Source organism: Macaca mulatta, chromosome 15 (assembly GCF_049350105.2).
Source record: "Macaca mulatta isolate MMU2019108-1 chromosome 15, T2T-MMU8v2.0, whole genome shotgun sequence".
Classification (NCBI taxonomy): Eukaryota; Metazoa; Chordata; class Mammalia; order Primates; family Cercopithecidae; genus Macaca; species Macaca mulatta.
The window spans coordinates 9,062,559-9,078,317 of NC_133420.1; the positions used below are offsets into that span (position 1 = coordinate 9,062,559).

Below are 15,759 nucleotides of genomic sequence, written 5' to 3' on the forward strand. Positions count from 1 at the left end.
TTTGCGGAGATTTGCTCCTGAAGGAGGCGGGCACTCATTAGCATAGGGGGCGGGGTTTGGCGGCGCGCGGACACCTTAGGGGTCAGACCCTCACACCAGGACACACGGGTGGGGCTTCGCAGGGAGCTGGCAAATGCGCCAGCCTCGGAGTGGAATCCTGATTGGCTTTTCTTCCTGGATAGGAAGAAGATAACTAGGGATGTCCAGCGGCTTGCGCAGATCAAGATAGAGCCAAGCGGGGCCAGCGAATCCCTGCCTTGCCATGGGATGGGTTTTCAAGCCAGGTCTGGACAGCTTATAAGAAAAAACCGCCGGTCAGTCTGCATGTTTTATTTATTGGTACCCGAGGAAATGGGGGCTGCCTTTCCAGAATCCCCACCTCCAACCCCCTAGCCTTTTGGACATTGGAGAAGACTCTAAAGTAGATACCTAAGATTGGAAAAAGTTCGAATTGGAAAGCACTGAGACCAGAGGTCAACCCTCCAGAGCTGGCCAGACACGTAACAAATGTTCATTGACCGTCAGGTCCCTTCCTTTCCCTTCCAGGACTGAGGGTCCTGCCCCTCCGGTACCCATGATTGGAGGGTCCAGTACTGGCCCCGCAGGCTGGCCTGAGCCTTAAGGAAGTCCTCGCTGAACTCCATCTCAGCCTGGCTGCTCTCTGACTCCCAGTAGAGCACCTGCTGCCCATGGAACGTTGTGGTCCTCAAGCTGTGGATGTCCCGGATCTGAGAGAAAAGGGGCAGCCCAGAAGGACCAGCCATAAGTGATAATTAGCACTCACATTAATTAGCCCTTAATGTGCAGGGGCTCACAGATTCCGGATCACATTTAATGCTTACAAAGCCCTCCTAGGAGTACACTGTTACTCTACCCAGAAAACTGAGCTCCAGGGAAGTTACATCACTTCCCCGAGGACACACAGTCAGGGTGCCAGAGCAGGGCCAGGCTGCCTCGTCTGGGGAAGCTGATACCCTGAGGAACACAGTTCTCCCAGGACACAGGAAACCTTGGGGAGGGTGCAGGGTGCTCCTCTGTCCAAGTCATATCAGACTGTAAAATTATGCTTCAGTCCTGGGTTAGCTGTCAGTCTACATCAGAAAGGTCTTTACCATTCTTTATCATTTTGCTTTTTTTTTTTTCTTTTTTGAGACAAAGTCTCACTCTGTTGCCCAGGCTGGAGTGCAGTGGTGCGATCTGGGTTCACTGCAACCTCCACCTCCAGGGTTCAAGTGATTCTTGTGCCTAAGCCTCCCCAGTAGCTAGGATTACAAGCACACGCCACCACGCCTGGCTACTTTTTGTATTTTTAGTAGAGACAGGGTTTCATCATGTTGGCCAGGCTGGTCTCGAACTCCTGACCTCAAGTGATCTGCCCTCCTCAGCCTCCCAAAGTGCTGGGATTACAGGTGTGAGCCACTATTTCACTCTTGTAGGTAGCTCAAAAAACATTTCTTGGTGAATATGTGGAGGACGCGCTCTTCTCCCATTCTTTCACTAATGATTTGGAGGGTTTGAGTCTGAAATAAACTGAAGGGGGTCCCCTAGTCCTGCACCCCCTAGGGAAAGCTGTCCAGAATCACAGCACAAGTCCCCATGCTGGGCCTCACCGAGATGTAGCTGGCATTGGCTCCCTTGGTCCCATTGTCCATGTTGGTAGCCAGGGCATGGATGGCAATCCGGGCGTGCGGAGCCACGTTAATGAAGAGCCGGCAGCCCCCTGCCTTACTCGTGGCTGGACTCAGCGAGGGGCTCACGATTTCACCCCAGGGCCCAAAGAGCTGCATGTCACATTCTGCAGGGGGAGCAAGTGGGACATAGAAACCCAGACAGACCTCTGATGCCACAGGCCAGGGCAACTCACAGCCAGGAAGCAGTGCAGGGCAGCATGGCACTGTGGTCAATATTGGGGTTCCCAGGCAAACCCTGCTGAACCCCACCTCTACCACTTCTTGGCCCAGTGACTTTGGGCAAAGGCTAAATGTTCTGGGCTCTGGTTCCCTCCTCTGCAACTGAAGGAAACAATGGCATGCACTGAGCAGAGTGGTCTTTAGGACTCAATGATGTCACATGTGCAAGAGTGTTTCACACTGAACCTGGCACCAAGGATAGGCTCCACCCATGGCAGCCACTGCTGTTCCTCAGAGCTCACTGGAGCCGCCACCTGCCTATACCTCCTGCACCTCTTTCAAGGCAGATGGCTGTGTGGGTGGGGCTGGGCCGGGAAGCGAGAAGCAATGTGAACGGTGACAGTGGGCTCATGGCCTTTTGGCAGGACCCAGCAGCGCCTGTGCGCTGAGGCACATACACAGCTCTCTGCTCAGGCAGGTGCTGGGGCAAGGAGGAGGCGCGCTAGGTCTCTGCAGAGGCTAAGCCCACTGCCGCTAAGCCCCTGACACCTGGGGGAGCCGAGGAACCTCTGGAACCGGCTAGGGAAGCCGACTTCGGCCAGCTCAGACTGTTGGGAGAGGGCAAGCCCCCCAGGACAACCGAGAGGGCTATCAGAGGGTATCTAGGGGGCCATGGGCAAGGCAGGGGTCCCTGAGGTGGCATCCTCTGTCTGAGGTGTGCTTGTGGGTGCACACGCATGTATAAGCATGTGTGCTCACACCAGTGCACTAGAACAGGGCCGAGGGACAGTGGCTCTCACAAAAACCCTAAAGGGCCTTGAAAGGCTGGAGGGTTGGGGGCGGGGCGGGTGGGTGTGGGGCAGAGGCCTGAGGGACTGACTGAGGATGTGGACCACATCCCACATCCATCCATCTTGCTGCACAGTCCCAAAGAGGAGGGATGTAGCACTCATCCTGCGACCTCTCCCTGGCATGTACAGACTGACACTGGCCAACCCTAGCTCCTTCCATCTCAGTCAGCTCCCTCTGTATCTTCCCACTACCCCACTGGGACTGGCCCCATCCCCAGCAGCACCCACCCAGCCTCCCTGCCAGGACCGGAGCACCCAGGGGAGGTGGAGAAGGCCTGGCCATACCTCTGTAGAAGGTTTCAGGAGCAAGCTGGCTCCCATACCGCAGCAGCACCCCGGCTCCCGGCTGCCTGCAGCGCTGCCTCACCACCAGCGTGTTGGTCTTGGAGCTGAAAGTCATGCCCAATAGCTTCCTGCACATCTTCCTCCAGGTGAGCCGGCCCCAAAGCAACAACATGTCCCCTAGGAAGCGGCAGGGCAGTGAGGGTCCAGCACTACCATGCCTGGTCAGCAGAGGAGTGGCTCCTTGTGGACTGAGCGGAGTTCAAGTCCTGCCTCTCCCACTGCTGGCTATGTGACTCTAAGTAACTGAGCACGTCACTTAATCTCTCCTAGCCTCAGTTTCCTCATCTGTAAAATGCAGATCCTCACTCCCCAGTCATGAGATGGAATGCAAACTAAAGTTGGGAATGTACATGGGGCTCCTGCCAGGAACGGGGCATGCAGCGTTGTGCTGGCTCCTGGCAGGGGCCATAACTGGCAGCATCGCTTTCACGGCCCTAGACATACCCGCACTGCAGTTGAGAGAACTCTCAAGGACACGGAGGGTCACCACCTCCCCGAGGGGCCGCCCAATGGCCACTGCACAGTCTGCCTGCCCTGGTCCTCGCATGTCAATGGTTCCTGTTGGCTCAAGGTGCTGCCTGCCACAGGCACCTGAAAAGGGAGCAGGAGACTTCCAGGATTTCCAGCAGGGCAGGCTCCGGGGCTTCCAAGCTGAGGAAGGAGACCCGGAGGTAGGGGTGGATCCTGTCCCCCAAGGCCCAGCTGGAAGCCTTCTCAGGACAGGGATGGGGGCTAGGTAGGTCAAAGCATCACCCTCAGGGCACAGGGCTGCTTCCAGATGCTCCAGCAAGCAGGGGCACATGCAGAGCAGCCCAGAGGCTAGGGGGCTCACAAACTGGGTTCCTAACTTCAAGTTACTTCCCCTTAATAGTAGTAAAAGGGAGGTTTTGCTTTGCCAGGGAGGAAGAGGGCCAGCCCTGATCCTGGCCTCCCAGGCACACATCCCAGGGACCAAGCTCTTGTGCCAGTCCTTCCCAGAGGGAGACGCCTTTGCCCACCCCTCCTACAGCAGCTGCCCGACAGGAAGGAGGACAGGACGTAACTGGACTGCGCCGAGCTTTCCTGGGGCCCGGGCAGGAGCCGCCGAGGCTGGGGAGCCGGGGAGAAGAGCAGGGCCGGGGCCTGGGACCACTCCAGGGAGGCACCAGCAGGGGTGGCTGTGGTCTGTCCTGGAGCAGTGGCTTCTTCGTGAGGCACCAGGTTGGGCGTCCCCTGTCCCACACAGGGCCCAGCCCAGCAGCCACGCACAGTCACTGGCTTGGGCAAGTGCTGGCAGAAATCAACCGGCACAGGCGCCTGGGCCTGGGGTCCGAGGCAGGTGTCATGCCGGCGCTGGATGCCATCCCCACAGGAAACAGAGCACTGCCAAGAGAGGGGAGGAGGAGTCACAGCTGACCCTGGCCAGAAAGTGACAAGGAAGTGGTAACTACAGGCCAGGAGTGATCCAATATAATCTTTGTACAAGCTGGGAGGCAGGTAAGTGTCTCCATTCCACAGATGAGAAAATTGAGGTTCAGAGAAGACACCCAGCACAGGTCATGTAGGTGGGAGGAGCCAGAATTCAAGCCTGGGTCCCTGTCACCCTCATAGCCTCTCTCTCTCTCCAAGCCTTAGAGCAAGCAGGCCTGTGGGGCTGCGGCTCATCTCTGTCTGCTGTGCCCCTGCGCCCTCCACACCATGAGCAAGCCCCTCCAGGGGCAGCCTGAGCCCCATTTACCATTGTCTTTCCTGCCCTGCCAGGTGCGTGGCACAGCTGGCATTCCCTTATCTGTATAGAGCTGAGTGGCCTGCTGTTCATCTTCCAGTGTCCCCAAACCTAAGAGCCTCTTAAGTCCTAGCTGCCCACAGGTCTCTAGGCCTTCTATGTATCTGCCTCTAGGTGCCCCCTCACCAACAGACCCAGCTCTCTCCTTCCTTTCTGGGGACACAATGAACCAATGCCCCCTAGACTCCCTCACACATAAGCAGCCATAGCTGATGCCCGCCCCAGCCCCACAGGGATCCCAAGCGCCCGCTGTGCTCACCTCCGTCCAGGTGCCGACATACCAGCGGTAGGTGCAGTCAGCAATGAGACAGGGGACGCTGGCCTGGGGCCGCACCAGTGCCGCACAGGCCGCCTCGTCCACCTCCACGTCCTGGCCTTGGTCGAGCTGCACACAGGCCACCGAGCGCCTAGCAGTGCCAAGGCCACAGCTGGCCGAACATGGGCCAAGGGACATGACTTTCCACCTGCAGGAAGAGAAGACCCCAAAGAGAGGCTGGGTCTCCCCAGAAACGGTACTGCCCCATGCGGGCCCCTCTCCACCCGCGTGTCCTCGAACAGTTGCCTAGACAGCTTCTGTGGCCAGGCGAGATGGGAAGTGCAGCCACAGAGCCCCTCCTGTCTGGGGCCAGGGCTCACAGCCACAGGAGAGCTACCAAAAGGCCCTGGAGGAAAGAGGCTGCTCTTTCCCTAATTGCACATCCCCCTCTCATCGCCTTTCTCACAGAACACCTGTCAGCACCCCAGGGGCTGCCTATGGAACCAAGTAACAGCAACAGGAAGCGAGCCCCTGGGTAACAGGAGACAGATCTCACCACCCCACGTTCTACAAGGGGGAAGGCCGAGGACCTTAACCCTGCCCATGTTGATCTGTAATCATTCAATAACTAATTATGGCCCGCGTTCTTCAGAGCCCAGACACGAACCCAGGCGCCTGCAAGGGAGCTGGGATCTTCATCACAATACTGTTCTCCCCCATGGCGCTGCAGCGCTGCCTCTTGGACCCGTGCTTTCTGTGGCCTGGCGCTGTTCTACATGACACTGGGAGGTGGCAGTGAACCAAACCAGACCCCACCTCCACTCGGAGCATGGATTGTTCTCCATTTGGGCATCACTGGCATACGCGACTGGATGCTGCTTTGCTGTGGGGGCTGTCGTGTGTATTGCAGAAATTTTATTTTTTAGTTTATTTTAATGGTTTTCTTTGAGACATGGTCTCATTCTGTCATCCAGGCTGGAGGGCAGTGGTGCAATCACGGCTCACTGCAGCCTCAGCCTCCAGGGTTCAAGCCATCCTCTCACCTCAGCCTCCCAAGTAGCTGAGACTACAAGCGTGTGCCATCATGCCCAGCTAATTTTTGTAATTTTTGTTTGTTTGTTTTTGTTTTTGAGATGGAGTCTCACTCTGTCGCCCAGGCTGGAGTGCAGTGGCGCCATCTCAGCTCACTGCAAGCTCCGCCTCCTGGGTTCACGCCATTCTCCTGCCTCAGCCTCCGGAGTAGCTGCGACGACAGGCGCCCGCCACCACACCCAACAAATTTTTTGTATTTTTAGTAGAGACAGGGTTTCACCATGTTAGCCAGGATGGTCTCAATCTTCTGACCTCGTGATCTGCCCACCTTGGCCTCCCAAAGTGCTGGGATTACAGGCATTAGCCACTGCACACGGCCAATTTTTGTATTTTTTGTAGAGACGGGGTTTCACTATGTTGCCCAGGCTGGTCTAGAACTCCTGGGCTCAAGCGATCCTCCCGCCTTGGCCTCCCAAAGTGCCAAGCAGAGCGTCACAGGAGGGACGAGTGTGCCATTCTGGACCGATGCTCAGGGAGGGCTCTGGGTCATTCTGGAGTTGTGGTGTCTGAGCCGAACCTGGGGGAGGGATATTCAGGGCCTCGAGGATATCCACAGAAGACATCAGGCAGCAAGAGCTAGCACAGAAGCCCTAAGTCAGGGGATTATCCCTGGACTGTTCCAGGACAGTGAGGCCAGGGTGGCTACAGCAACGTCAGAGGGATAGCCAGAGCTCATGTGGTGTGTGCCTGCATCCCAGCTACTTGGGAGGCTGAAGCAGGAGAATCACTTGAGCCCAGGAGTTCAAGTCAGGACTGGGCAACATAGTGAGACCCCATCTCTGAAAAAAAGTGAGGGGAGGCTCAGTGGCCCAAAAGGCGGTCTGTAGAGAACAGGGCTACCTGGCAGGCTGTGCTAGGTGTGGGAGGTGAAGTTTAATCACCATGCAGGAAGCGTGTAGTGTGAAAAACCCTGCAATTCCCATAAAATCCCAGATCATCTCTAAATGTGATGTGGAAAAATAAATGGGACACACAGCCAAGGGACTTTAGCACAGGCAAAGAAATCAGGACACACTTGTGACACGGATGTTAAATGGCTATAAAGCTACAACATTTAAAACAATTTTTTATGGGCAAGAGAATAGCTAGAAAAAAACACACAAACAGAAACTGGCAGATCACTTGAGGTCAGGAGTTCAAGATCAGCCTGGCCAACATAGTGAAACCCTGTCTCTATTAAAAATACAAAATCAGTTGGGTGTGGTGGTGGGCACCTGTAATCCCAGCTACTCGGGAGGCTGAGGCATGAAAATCACTTGAACCCAGGAAGCGGAGGTTGCAGTGAGCTGAGATTGCACCACTGCACCCCACCCTGGGTGACAGAGAAAAACTCTGTCTCAAAAAAAAAAAAAAAAAGGAGAAGAAAAAAACCTAGTAGAAAGCCTAGACATAGATTCTAACATACACCAATACCACCAAGGAGCCACCTGGGGGCATCAGGGCTTGTTCAACAGATGCTGGTTAACAATTTAGAAAAAAAAAAAAAAATCCCTTGGTCCCTACTTTGCAAATACATTAGTACACGGTTTAAATGTAAGTAAAATCTTTTTTTTTTTTTTTTTTTTTTTGAGACAGGGTCTCACTCTGTTCCCTAGGCTGGAGTGCAGTGGTGGTGTGATCTCTGCTCACTGCATCCTTGAACTCCCAAGGTTCAGGTGATTCTCCTGCCTCAGCCTCCCAAGTAGCTGGGAATACTGGCATGCACCACCATGCCCAAATTTTTGTATTTATAGTAGAGATGAGGTTTTGGCATGTTGCCCAGGCTGGTCTCAAACTTCTGGGCTCAAATGATCCACCCACCTCAGCCTCCTAAAGTACTGAGATTACAGGCATGAGCCACCACGTCCAGCCTAAATTTAAGTGAAATCTTATCTGTAACTGGATGTATTTAAAACTAAGGAGACTGGCTGGGTTCGATGGCTCACGCCTGTAATCCCAGCACTTTGGAATGCTGAGGTAGGCAGGTCTCCTGAGGTCAGGAGTTCAAGATCAGCCTGACCAATATGGTAAACCCTGCCTCTACTAAAAATACAAAAATTAGCTGGGTGTGGTGGTATGTGCCTTTATTCCCAGCTACTCGGGAGGCTGAGACAGGAGAATGGCTTGAACCTGGGAGACGGAGGTTGCAGTGAGCCAAGATTGCACCACTGCCTGGGCAACAAAGCGAGACTCCATCTCAAAGTAAATAAATAAATAAATAAATAAATAAATAAATGTAAGTGGACAGGAAGGAAACATGGCAGTAGGGTGCTATCTATTAAACCTGAGTGCTGGAACACACATGTCCGTTACATTCTTTTCTGGACGTTTCTATATGATGTAGAAAAGTACTTCTTTATTAAAAATGCTAAACCTACAAAAAGAAACCATTAAAGAATTGTAAATGAGGTAGGCAAATATTCGCCCTTTACCACTGGGCTCTGGACCTCACGACTTGAACATGATTCTGTCCCGTGTCCTAGTGTGGCTGTGTGTGTCCCTGCAGGGACCTCCATCCCTCCCAGCTTCCACATCAGAATGCTGGTGCTCACAGCTTCAGGTTCTGCTCAAATGCTGCCTTGTCTGTCCCCCAGGCCTCCCCACACCGCACCCTGCCTGCACGGTGCTTAAACTTTACCTCCCACACCTAGCACAGCCTGCCAGGTAGCCCTATTCCTTACAGACTGGCTCTGGGGCCACTGAGCCCCCCACCCCATCTTGTTTTGTTTTGTTTTTGGGAGGGAGTCTCGCTGTGTTGCCCAGGCTGGAGTGCAGTAGCACAATCTTGGCTCACTGCAACCTCCACCTCCCAGGTTCAAGCGATTCTCCTGCCTCCACCTCCCAAGTAGCTGGGATTCCAGGTGTACACCACCACACCCGGCTAATTTCTTTTAGTTTGTTTGTTTTTTGAGATGGAGTTTCGCTGTTGTTGACCAGGCTGGAGTCCAGTCGTGTGAGCTTGGCTTACCACAACCTTGGCCTCCCAGGTTCAAGCGATTCTCCTGCCTCAGCCTCCTGAGTAACTGGGATTACAGGCATGCACTACCACACCTGGCTAATTTTGTATTTTTAGTAGAGTGGGGTTTCTCCATGCTGCTCAGGCTGGTCTCGAACTCCCGACCTCAGGTGGTCCGCCTGCCTCAGCCTCCCAAAGTGCTGGGATTACAGGCGTGAGCCACCACACCCAGCCTAATTTTTGTATTTTTAGTAGAGATGGGGTTTCACCATGTTGGCCCGGCTGGTCTCAAGCTTCTGACCTCAGGTAATCCCCCCGCTTTGGCCTTCCATAGTGCTGGGATTATAGGCATGAGCCACCACACCTGGCCCCGTCTTGTTTTTTTTTTAGAGATGAGGTCTCACTGTGTTGCCCAGGTTGGACTTGCGCTTCTGGACTCAAGTGATTCTCCTGATTCAGCCTTCCAAGTAGCTGCGATTATAGGCGCACACCACAGCACCTGGCCTGGCATCTGCACACACCAGGAGCTGCCCCTCCCGTCACCGGCTGACTCACCTAGGTGGGCAGGGCTCCAGGCTGCAGGCCTCCTGGGGGTCTGGGCGAGGCAGCCCCTGGCATTGGGTGTCCAACAGGATCTCCTCCTCCTCATCCTCCCCATGGGCCCGGGCACAATACAGGATCCTCCGCATGACCCCTCCCCCACAGCTCACGCTGCAGGCCGCCAGCTTGTACTGCCACCTGGAGCAAACTGAAGTCGGGGACCCCAAACAGCCCCAGGGCCTGGGAACCCAGGGGAGTCAGGTCTCCCCCTTCCTTTCCCCAGACCAGGAAGAGACAGGAAGCTGGGAAGGGCCTGGAGAGGTTCTCTTTCTGGAGGCCCCCCTGTGTCCTCACCAAGAGGCTTGGCAGAGTGGACAGACCCATTTTACAGAAGGGAGAGGTGAGGGCAAACGACAGATGTCGTATCCCAGAGACAGTGGGGACAGGGGTCCAGGCATCCAAGGGCCCTGCATGTCTTTCTTGAACAGTGATCCCAGCACCACTGCCCTGGAGCCCACCTCGCTAGCTCTCCCCTCCTCCCCTCCTGCTGTGTTTGGCTGCATCACACTGAATACCATCCATCAAACTGCACTCCCCCTCTGTCCTGTTATTATCTGTCCTCTTTCCCCCTCCATTTGCTCCAGGAGGTCAGGGACGTTTCTCTGCCTTGTTCTCTGCTGTGTCCCCCAGCTCCAGGACAGCCCCGGGGCTTAGGTGCTCCATAAAGAGCAGGTTATGAAGAAACATCCCAGCAACCACGTGTGCCCACAGCATCCCAGATCCTGTGCAATGTACTTTACACGCATTGCATCTAGCATGCATTTTACACTCGTTGCATTTAGCATATACTTCACATGCATTTAATCCTTTCATTAACCCCCCCCCAGTCTTCTGGGGGCACAATATGACCTGCTCCCACTGGTGAGGACAAAAGATCCGGCTTGGAGGTGAGGGAAGAGCCAGGATGCAGACCTAGAACCCCCTGTCTTCTTGGGAAGGGGCCCCCCTGGCAGGGCAGGGCTCTGGGCTGCAGTCTTCAAAGGGGCTGGGCCGGGGCTCTGGCCCACACTTGGAGTGAGGTAGGGGGATGGGGCGGCCATGGTCTAGCCTCACACAGCGCACAGCCAGCGGCACCTGCCCCCCTCCGCAGGTCACTGGGCATGGAGCCAAGGCTAGGGTCTCCCACGTGCAGGGAGAAGGCCAGCACTCTGTAGGAGGCCACATCCCAAGGCCAGACTTCCCCCTGCACAGTCTTGCTCCCCTCACTCACCGAGCAGGGCACAGGACAGCCTGGCAGACCTCCCGCCGGCTTCCAGGCTTGCTTGCCAGGCCACACAGCTCCTCCTGGACAGGCACCCTGAGGGCAGCGTCCATGCACAGGAAACGCAGCTCCATCAGGCCTGCATGGACGAAGCAGAGACCTGGAGCCCCAAGGGGTGGGCTCAGCAAGGACCACAGCCTGGGCTCACTGGGCAGCTCTAGCACATAAGGCCTGCATGGGTCTTGCCTCTGCCACTTACCAGCTGTGTGACCTCAGACAATTGACTTAACCCTCTGAATCTTAGATTAAAAAAAAAGATAATGGCATCTCCCTTGCAGAGTCATTTATAAAGATTTTTAAAAGGGGAGATGAAAAGTGCCTGGCACATAGTAGATACTTGACAAATGGTAGCTGTTATTGTTTATTGAGAGGCATTATAAGAATTGCAATATGGGCCGGGCACAGTGGTTCATGCCTGTAATCCCAGCACTTTGGGAGGCCGAGGTGGGCAGATCATGAGGTCAGGAGTTCGAGACCAGCCTGACCAACATGGTGAAACCCCGTCTCTACTAAAAATACAAAAATTAGCTGGGTGTGGTGGTGCGCACCTGTAATCCCAGCTACTCAAGAAGCTGAGGTGGAGAATCACTTGAACCCGGGAGGCAGAGGTTGCAGTGAGTCAAGATCGCGCCAGTGGACTCCAGCCTGGGCGACAGAGCAAGACCCCATCTCAAAAAAAAAAAAAAGAAAAAAAAATCTCAATATGAAAATATCTGATTGTGTGTATCATAAAGATGTTATTAGAGCCAGTTTTCTCAAGTATCTCCTTTAGGAATAGCCTCCAAAGAAATAGACAGGCTCAGTGGCTCATGCCCGTAATCCCAGCACTTTGGGAGGCCAAGGTGGGCGGATCACCTGAGGTCAGGAGTTCGAGTCCAGCATGGCCAACATGGTGAAACTCCCTCTCTACTAAAATAAAATACAAAAAATTAGCCAGGTATGGTGGCGCATACCTGGAGTCCCAGTTGCTTGGGAGGCTGAGGCATGAGAATCGTTTGAACATGGGAAGCGGAGGTTGCAGTGAGCCAAGATCGCACCACTGCACTTCAGCCTGGGTGACAGAGGGAGACTGTCTCAAAAAAAAAAAAAAAAAAGAAAAAAAAAAATCTCTTGGTTGGGCACAGTGGCTCAAGCCTATAATCCCAGCACTTTGAGAGGCCGAGGCAGGAGGATCACTTGAGCTCAGGAGACCAGGCCGGGCAACATAGGGAGATCTCATCTCTGCCAAAAATACAAAAATTAGCAGGGTATAGTAGCTGCTCAGGAGGCTGAGGTGGGAGGAAGCCCAGGTGGCAGAGGTTGTAGTGAGCTAAAATTGCACCACCGCACTCCAACCTGGTGACAGAGCAAGACCTTGTCTAAGAAAAGAAAAGAAAAGAAAAGAGAAAAGAAATCTCTTTTTGGTCTCGGTTTCAAACAGGCTGACATTTTACTGAGCAAGTGGTTAGGGTGTTCGTTTAAGAACACGGTGTATCTTCTCAAGCCCATTAGGATGGCCATTATAAAAAACACAGAAATAGGCCAGGTATGGTGGCTCACGCCTGTAATCCCAGCACTTTGGGAGGCCAAGGCAGGCAGATCACCTGAGGTCGGGAGCTTGGGACCAACCTGGCCAACATGGTGAAATCTCATCTCTACTAAATAAAAAAATTAGCCAGGCATGGTGGCAGACGCCTATGTAGTCCCAGCTACTCAGGAGGCTGAAGCACGAGAATCACTTGAGACGCGGAGGTGAAGCTTGCAGTGAGCCAAGATCGTGCCACTGCACTCCAGCCTCGGCAACAGAATGAGACTCTGTCACCAAAAAAAAAAAAAATTAAAAAAATAAAACAGAAATGAAAAGTGTTGGCAAGGATGGGAGGACACTGGAACTCTTATGCACCATTGGTGGAAATGTAAAATGGTGCAGCCACTGGGGAAAACAATCCAGCAGTTCCTCAAAAATTAAACATGGAATTCTCATCTGACCCAGCTAGCACACTTCTGGGTATACACCCGAAAGAACTGAAAGCAGGCCGGGCGCGGTGGCTCAAGCCTGTAATCCCAGCACTTTGGGAGGCCGAGACGGGCGGATCACGAGGTCAGGAGATCGAGACCATCCTGGCTAACACGGTGAAACCCCGTCTCTACTAAAAAGTACAAAAAACTAGCCAGGCGAGGTGGCGGGCGCCTGTAGTCCCAGCTACTCGGGAGGCTGAGCCAGGAGAATGGCGTAAACCCGGGAGGCGGAGCTTGCAGTGAGCAGAGATCCGGCCACTGCACTCCAGCCTGGGTGACAGAGTGAGACTCCGTCTCAAAAAAAAAAAAAAAAAAAAAAAAAAGAACTGAAAGCAGGAACTCAAACAGATATTTGCACACCCATGTTCACAGAAGCGTTATTCACAATAAAATAGCCAAAATGTGGAAGGAAGCCAAGTGTCCACTGATGAATAAATGGATAAACATATAAAGGATACACTCACAATGGAATCTTTTTCAGCCTTAAGAAGGAAACACACATGCTACAACATGGATGAACTGTGAGGACATCACACTCAGTGAAATCAACCAGTCACGAAAAGGTAAATGCTATATGATTCCACTTCTACAAGGTCCCTGGAATTGTAGAATTTGGAGACAGAAAGGAGAATGGAGGTTGCCAGGGGCTGTGGAGGAGGAAACGGGAGTTCGTGTTTCACAGGGACAGAGCTCCAGTTTGGGAAACTGGAAAAGTTCTGGAGAGGATGGTGGTGATGGCCACACAACAATGTGACTGTGCTTTTATGTCACTGACGTGCATGGGGAGAAACAGTTATGATGGTAAATTGTATAATATGTGTGTTATACTACAATAAAGCAAGATTGGGAAAATAGAAGAATGCTGTGTACCTTTTTTTTTTTTTTTTTTTTTTGAGACAGAGTCTTGCTCTGTTGCCCAGGCTGGAGTGCAGTGGCGCGATCTCCGCTCACCGCAAGCTCCGCCTCCCGGGTTCACACCAGTCTCCTGCCTCAGCCTCCCGAGAAGCTGGGACTACAGGCGCCCGCCACCACACCCGGCTAGTTTTTTTTTGTTTGTTTTTTTTGGGTTTTTTTTGTATTTTTAGTAGAGACGGGGTTTCACCGTGTTTGCCAGGATGGTCTCGATCTTCTGACCTCATGATCCGCCCACCTCAGCCTCCCAAAGTGCTGGGATTACAGGCGTGAGCCACCGCACCCGGCCTAACACTGTGTCTCTTAAAGCTAAGGTTTCTCTGCTCGGGTCGTCAGCTGGGGCCCCCTCTGGCCGCTCTGCCGGGGCCATCAGGAATAGCTCTCGTGCCACACTGCCCGTCATTATTGTCTTTTCCTACTTTTCAGCCAGTCAACATTTAAAGTGGCTGTCACATTTGAAGTGGCTGTCAGCTTTCTATACTTAATCTCCTTGTATTACTGCGTGTTCCCATACAGTCTGGATTTTCTGCAATCCACCTCAAATGCTTTTTAGAAGGGGGCAAGATGCAAGTGGATAAGAGAGTTACCATGAGTGCTGGTCCCCAGGAGCATCCCAGGGGCCCTCACCTCGCCCGCAGGAGACGGAGCACGGCCCTGCCAGAGGGGTCCACACGTGTGCAGCTTGAGCCCCCGTCCTGATGCTGCCCCATGGGGAGGGAGCCTCCTCCCCTGCAGAGGTGGCATCCAGCTGTGGGGAATAGCAACAAGTTCGTGGGTCTGGGACTCCTCTGAGCACCCAGCGACCCCCGTCCCAATCTTCTCAGGAGGCAGCAGAGAGAGCAGGAAGTGCCATGTGCACACCGGGGCTCCCTCCCCTGTTCCCTTGGCTCCCCGGTCTCCCAGCGGGTGTCCTTGCTGCACACCCCACCTTTGCAGGCTCCTCGGCAGCATGAGTGCTCACTATGGGCCTGGCCGAGAGCTGGGAACCAAGAGTGGGACGTGGGAGCATGACTGGCCCTGCAATCCCCCCAGCCATGAGGGGCGAGGGTTGCCAGCACCCAGGCCAGAGAGCAAGGCCAGTCAGCCTCCAGCCCCTGGACACCGGGCGGGAGCCTGGCAGCGTTTCTCTGCACAGCAGCTGCATTATACTCTCCTCAGATGCTTCTCTCAGCCCGGCTTGCAAGGGGAATGGGAGCCTCCCGAGGGGCCCTGAGCCCTCTTTCTAAGCTTCTTTTCTGAGCAGGGGTGGCCCTCAGACAGCATTCCCACAGAAGGAAGGTGTTCTCGCTCTGGCCTGGAGGACAATGATGATGGGTGCTCCTCATTCTCCCAGCCAGGTAAAGGACCCAACAGCCCCAGCCACTCTCATGCCCAGGGCACTCACATGGCCCCAGCCTGCAGGGCATGACATCCCGACACACGGCTCAGGGGCAGGCAGCTTCTCATCTACGGAGTCAGGCCCTTCAGTCGCTGGAGCCTCCAGGCCATCTGCCCCCGGCACACAGGTCTCGTTCTGCAAGGCCGGGCCTGCTCCACTGGCTGATGTGCATGGGCCGGGCTCTGACACCTCCCACCTGAGGATGGCATGAGACAGTCATCAGGCCCTGCCTCTGCCACCCAGTGGAAGGTACAGCCCAGCTGCTAGGGGCAGGGAGGCAGAGGACCTGCTCCCCAACATCCAGGAGCCCAAAGGGGGGTCACACAGAGAAGTGAAGCTCAGGGTCTCTCCCTGAAGCACTGGGTTCTCCATTCATCAGCCAGCAAGTTCCCATTCAACAAGCACTCGCTGCTCAGCAGTCAAGCACCCCCCCTGCCTCCAGGGTGCAGAGACAGAACCTATCCCTGGCTGGGCGCGGTAGCTCACACCTGTAATCTCAGCACTTTGGGAGGCTGA

The 15,759-nt window shown here is 54.3% G+C and overlaps 1 protein-coding gene across 9 annotated transcripts in view; it reads right to left on the minus strand.

The window, feature by feature from the left end:
• Positions 1 to 315: 315 nt before the first annotated feature.
• ADAMTS13 (ADAM metallopeptidase with thrombospondin type 1 motif 13) overlaps positions 316 to 15,759 on the minus strand; it is a 42,999-nt gene continuing 27,555 nt past the window's right edge. For 5 of the 9 annotated variants that reach the window (XM_077967214.1, XM_077967216.1, XM_077967217.1 and 2 more), the window contains 10 exons: positions 15,250 to 15,439; positions 14,493 to 14,613; positions 10,905 to 11,055; positions 9,650 to 9,832; positions 5,071 to 5,275; positions 4,090 to 4,408; positions 3,491 to 3,637; positions 2,987 to 3,163; positions 1,611 to 1,795; positions 316 to 728 (listed from right to left, as the gene is read on the minus strand). In XM_077967214.1, the coding sequence (XP_077823340.1) occupies positions 522 to 728; positions 1,611 to 1,795; positions 2,987 to 3,163; positions 3,491 to 3,637; positions 4,090 to 4,408; positions 5,071 to 5,275; positions 9,650 to 9,832; positions 10,905 to 11,055; positions 14,493 to 14,613; positions 15,250 to 15,439 (1,885 nt within the window). In that variant the 3' untranslated portion in view covers positions 316 to 521. The remainder of the gene's footprint in view (positions 729 to 1,610; positions 1,796 to 2,986; positions 3,164 to 3,490; positions 3,638 to 4,089; positions 4,409 to 5,070; positions 5,276 to 9,649; positions 9,833 to 10,904; positions 11,056 to 14,492; positions 14,614 to 15,249; positions 15,440 to 15,759) is intronic. The other 4 variants (XM_077967215.1, XM_077967213.1, XR_013405320.1 and 1 more) reach the window with 3 other exon arrangements.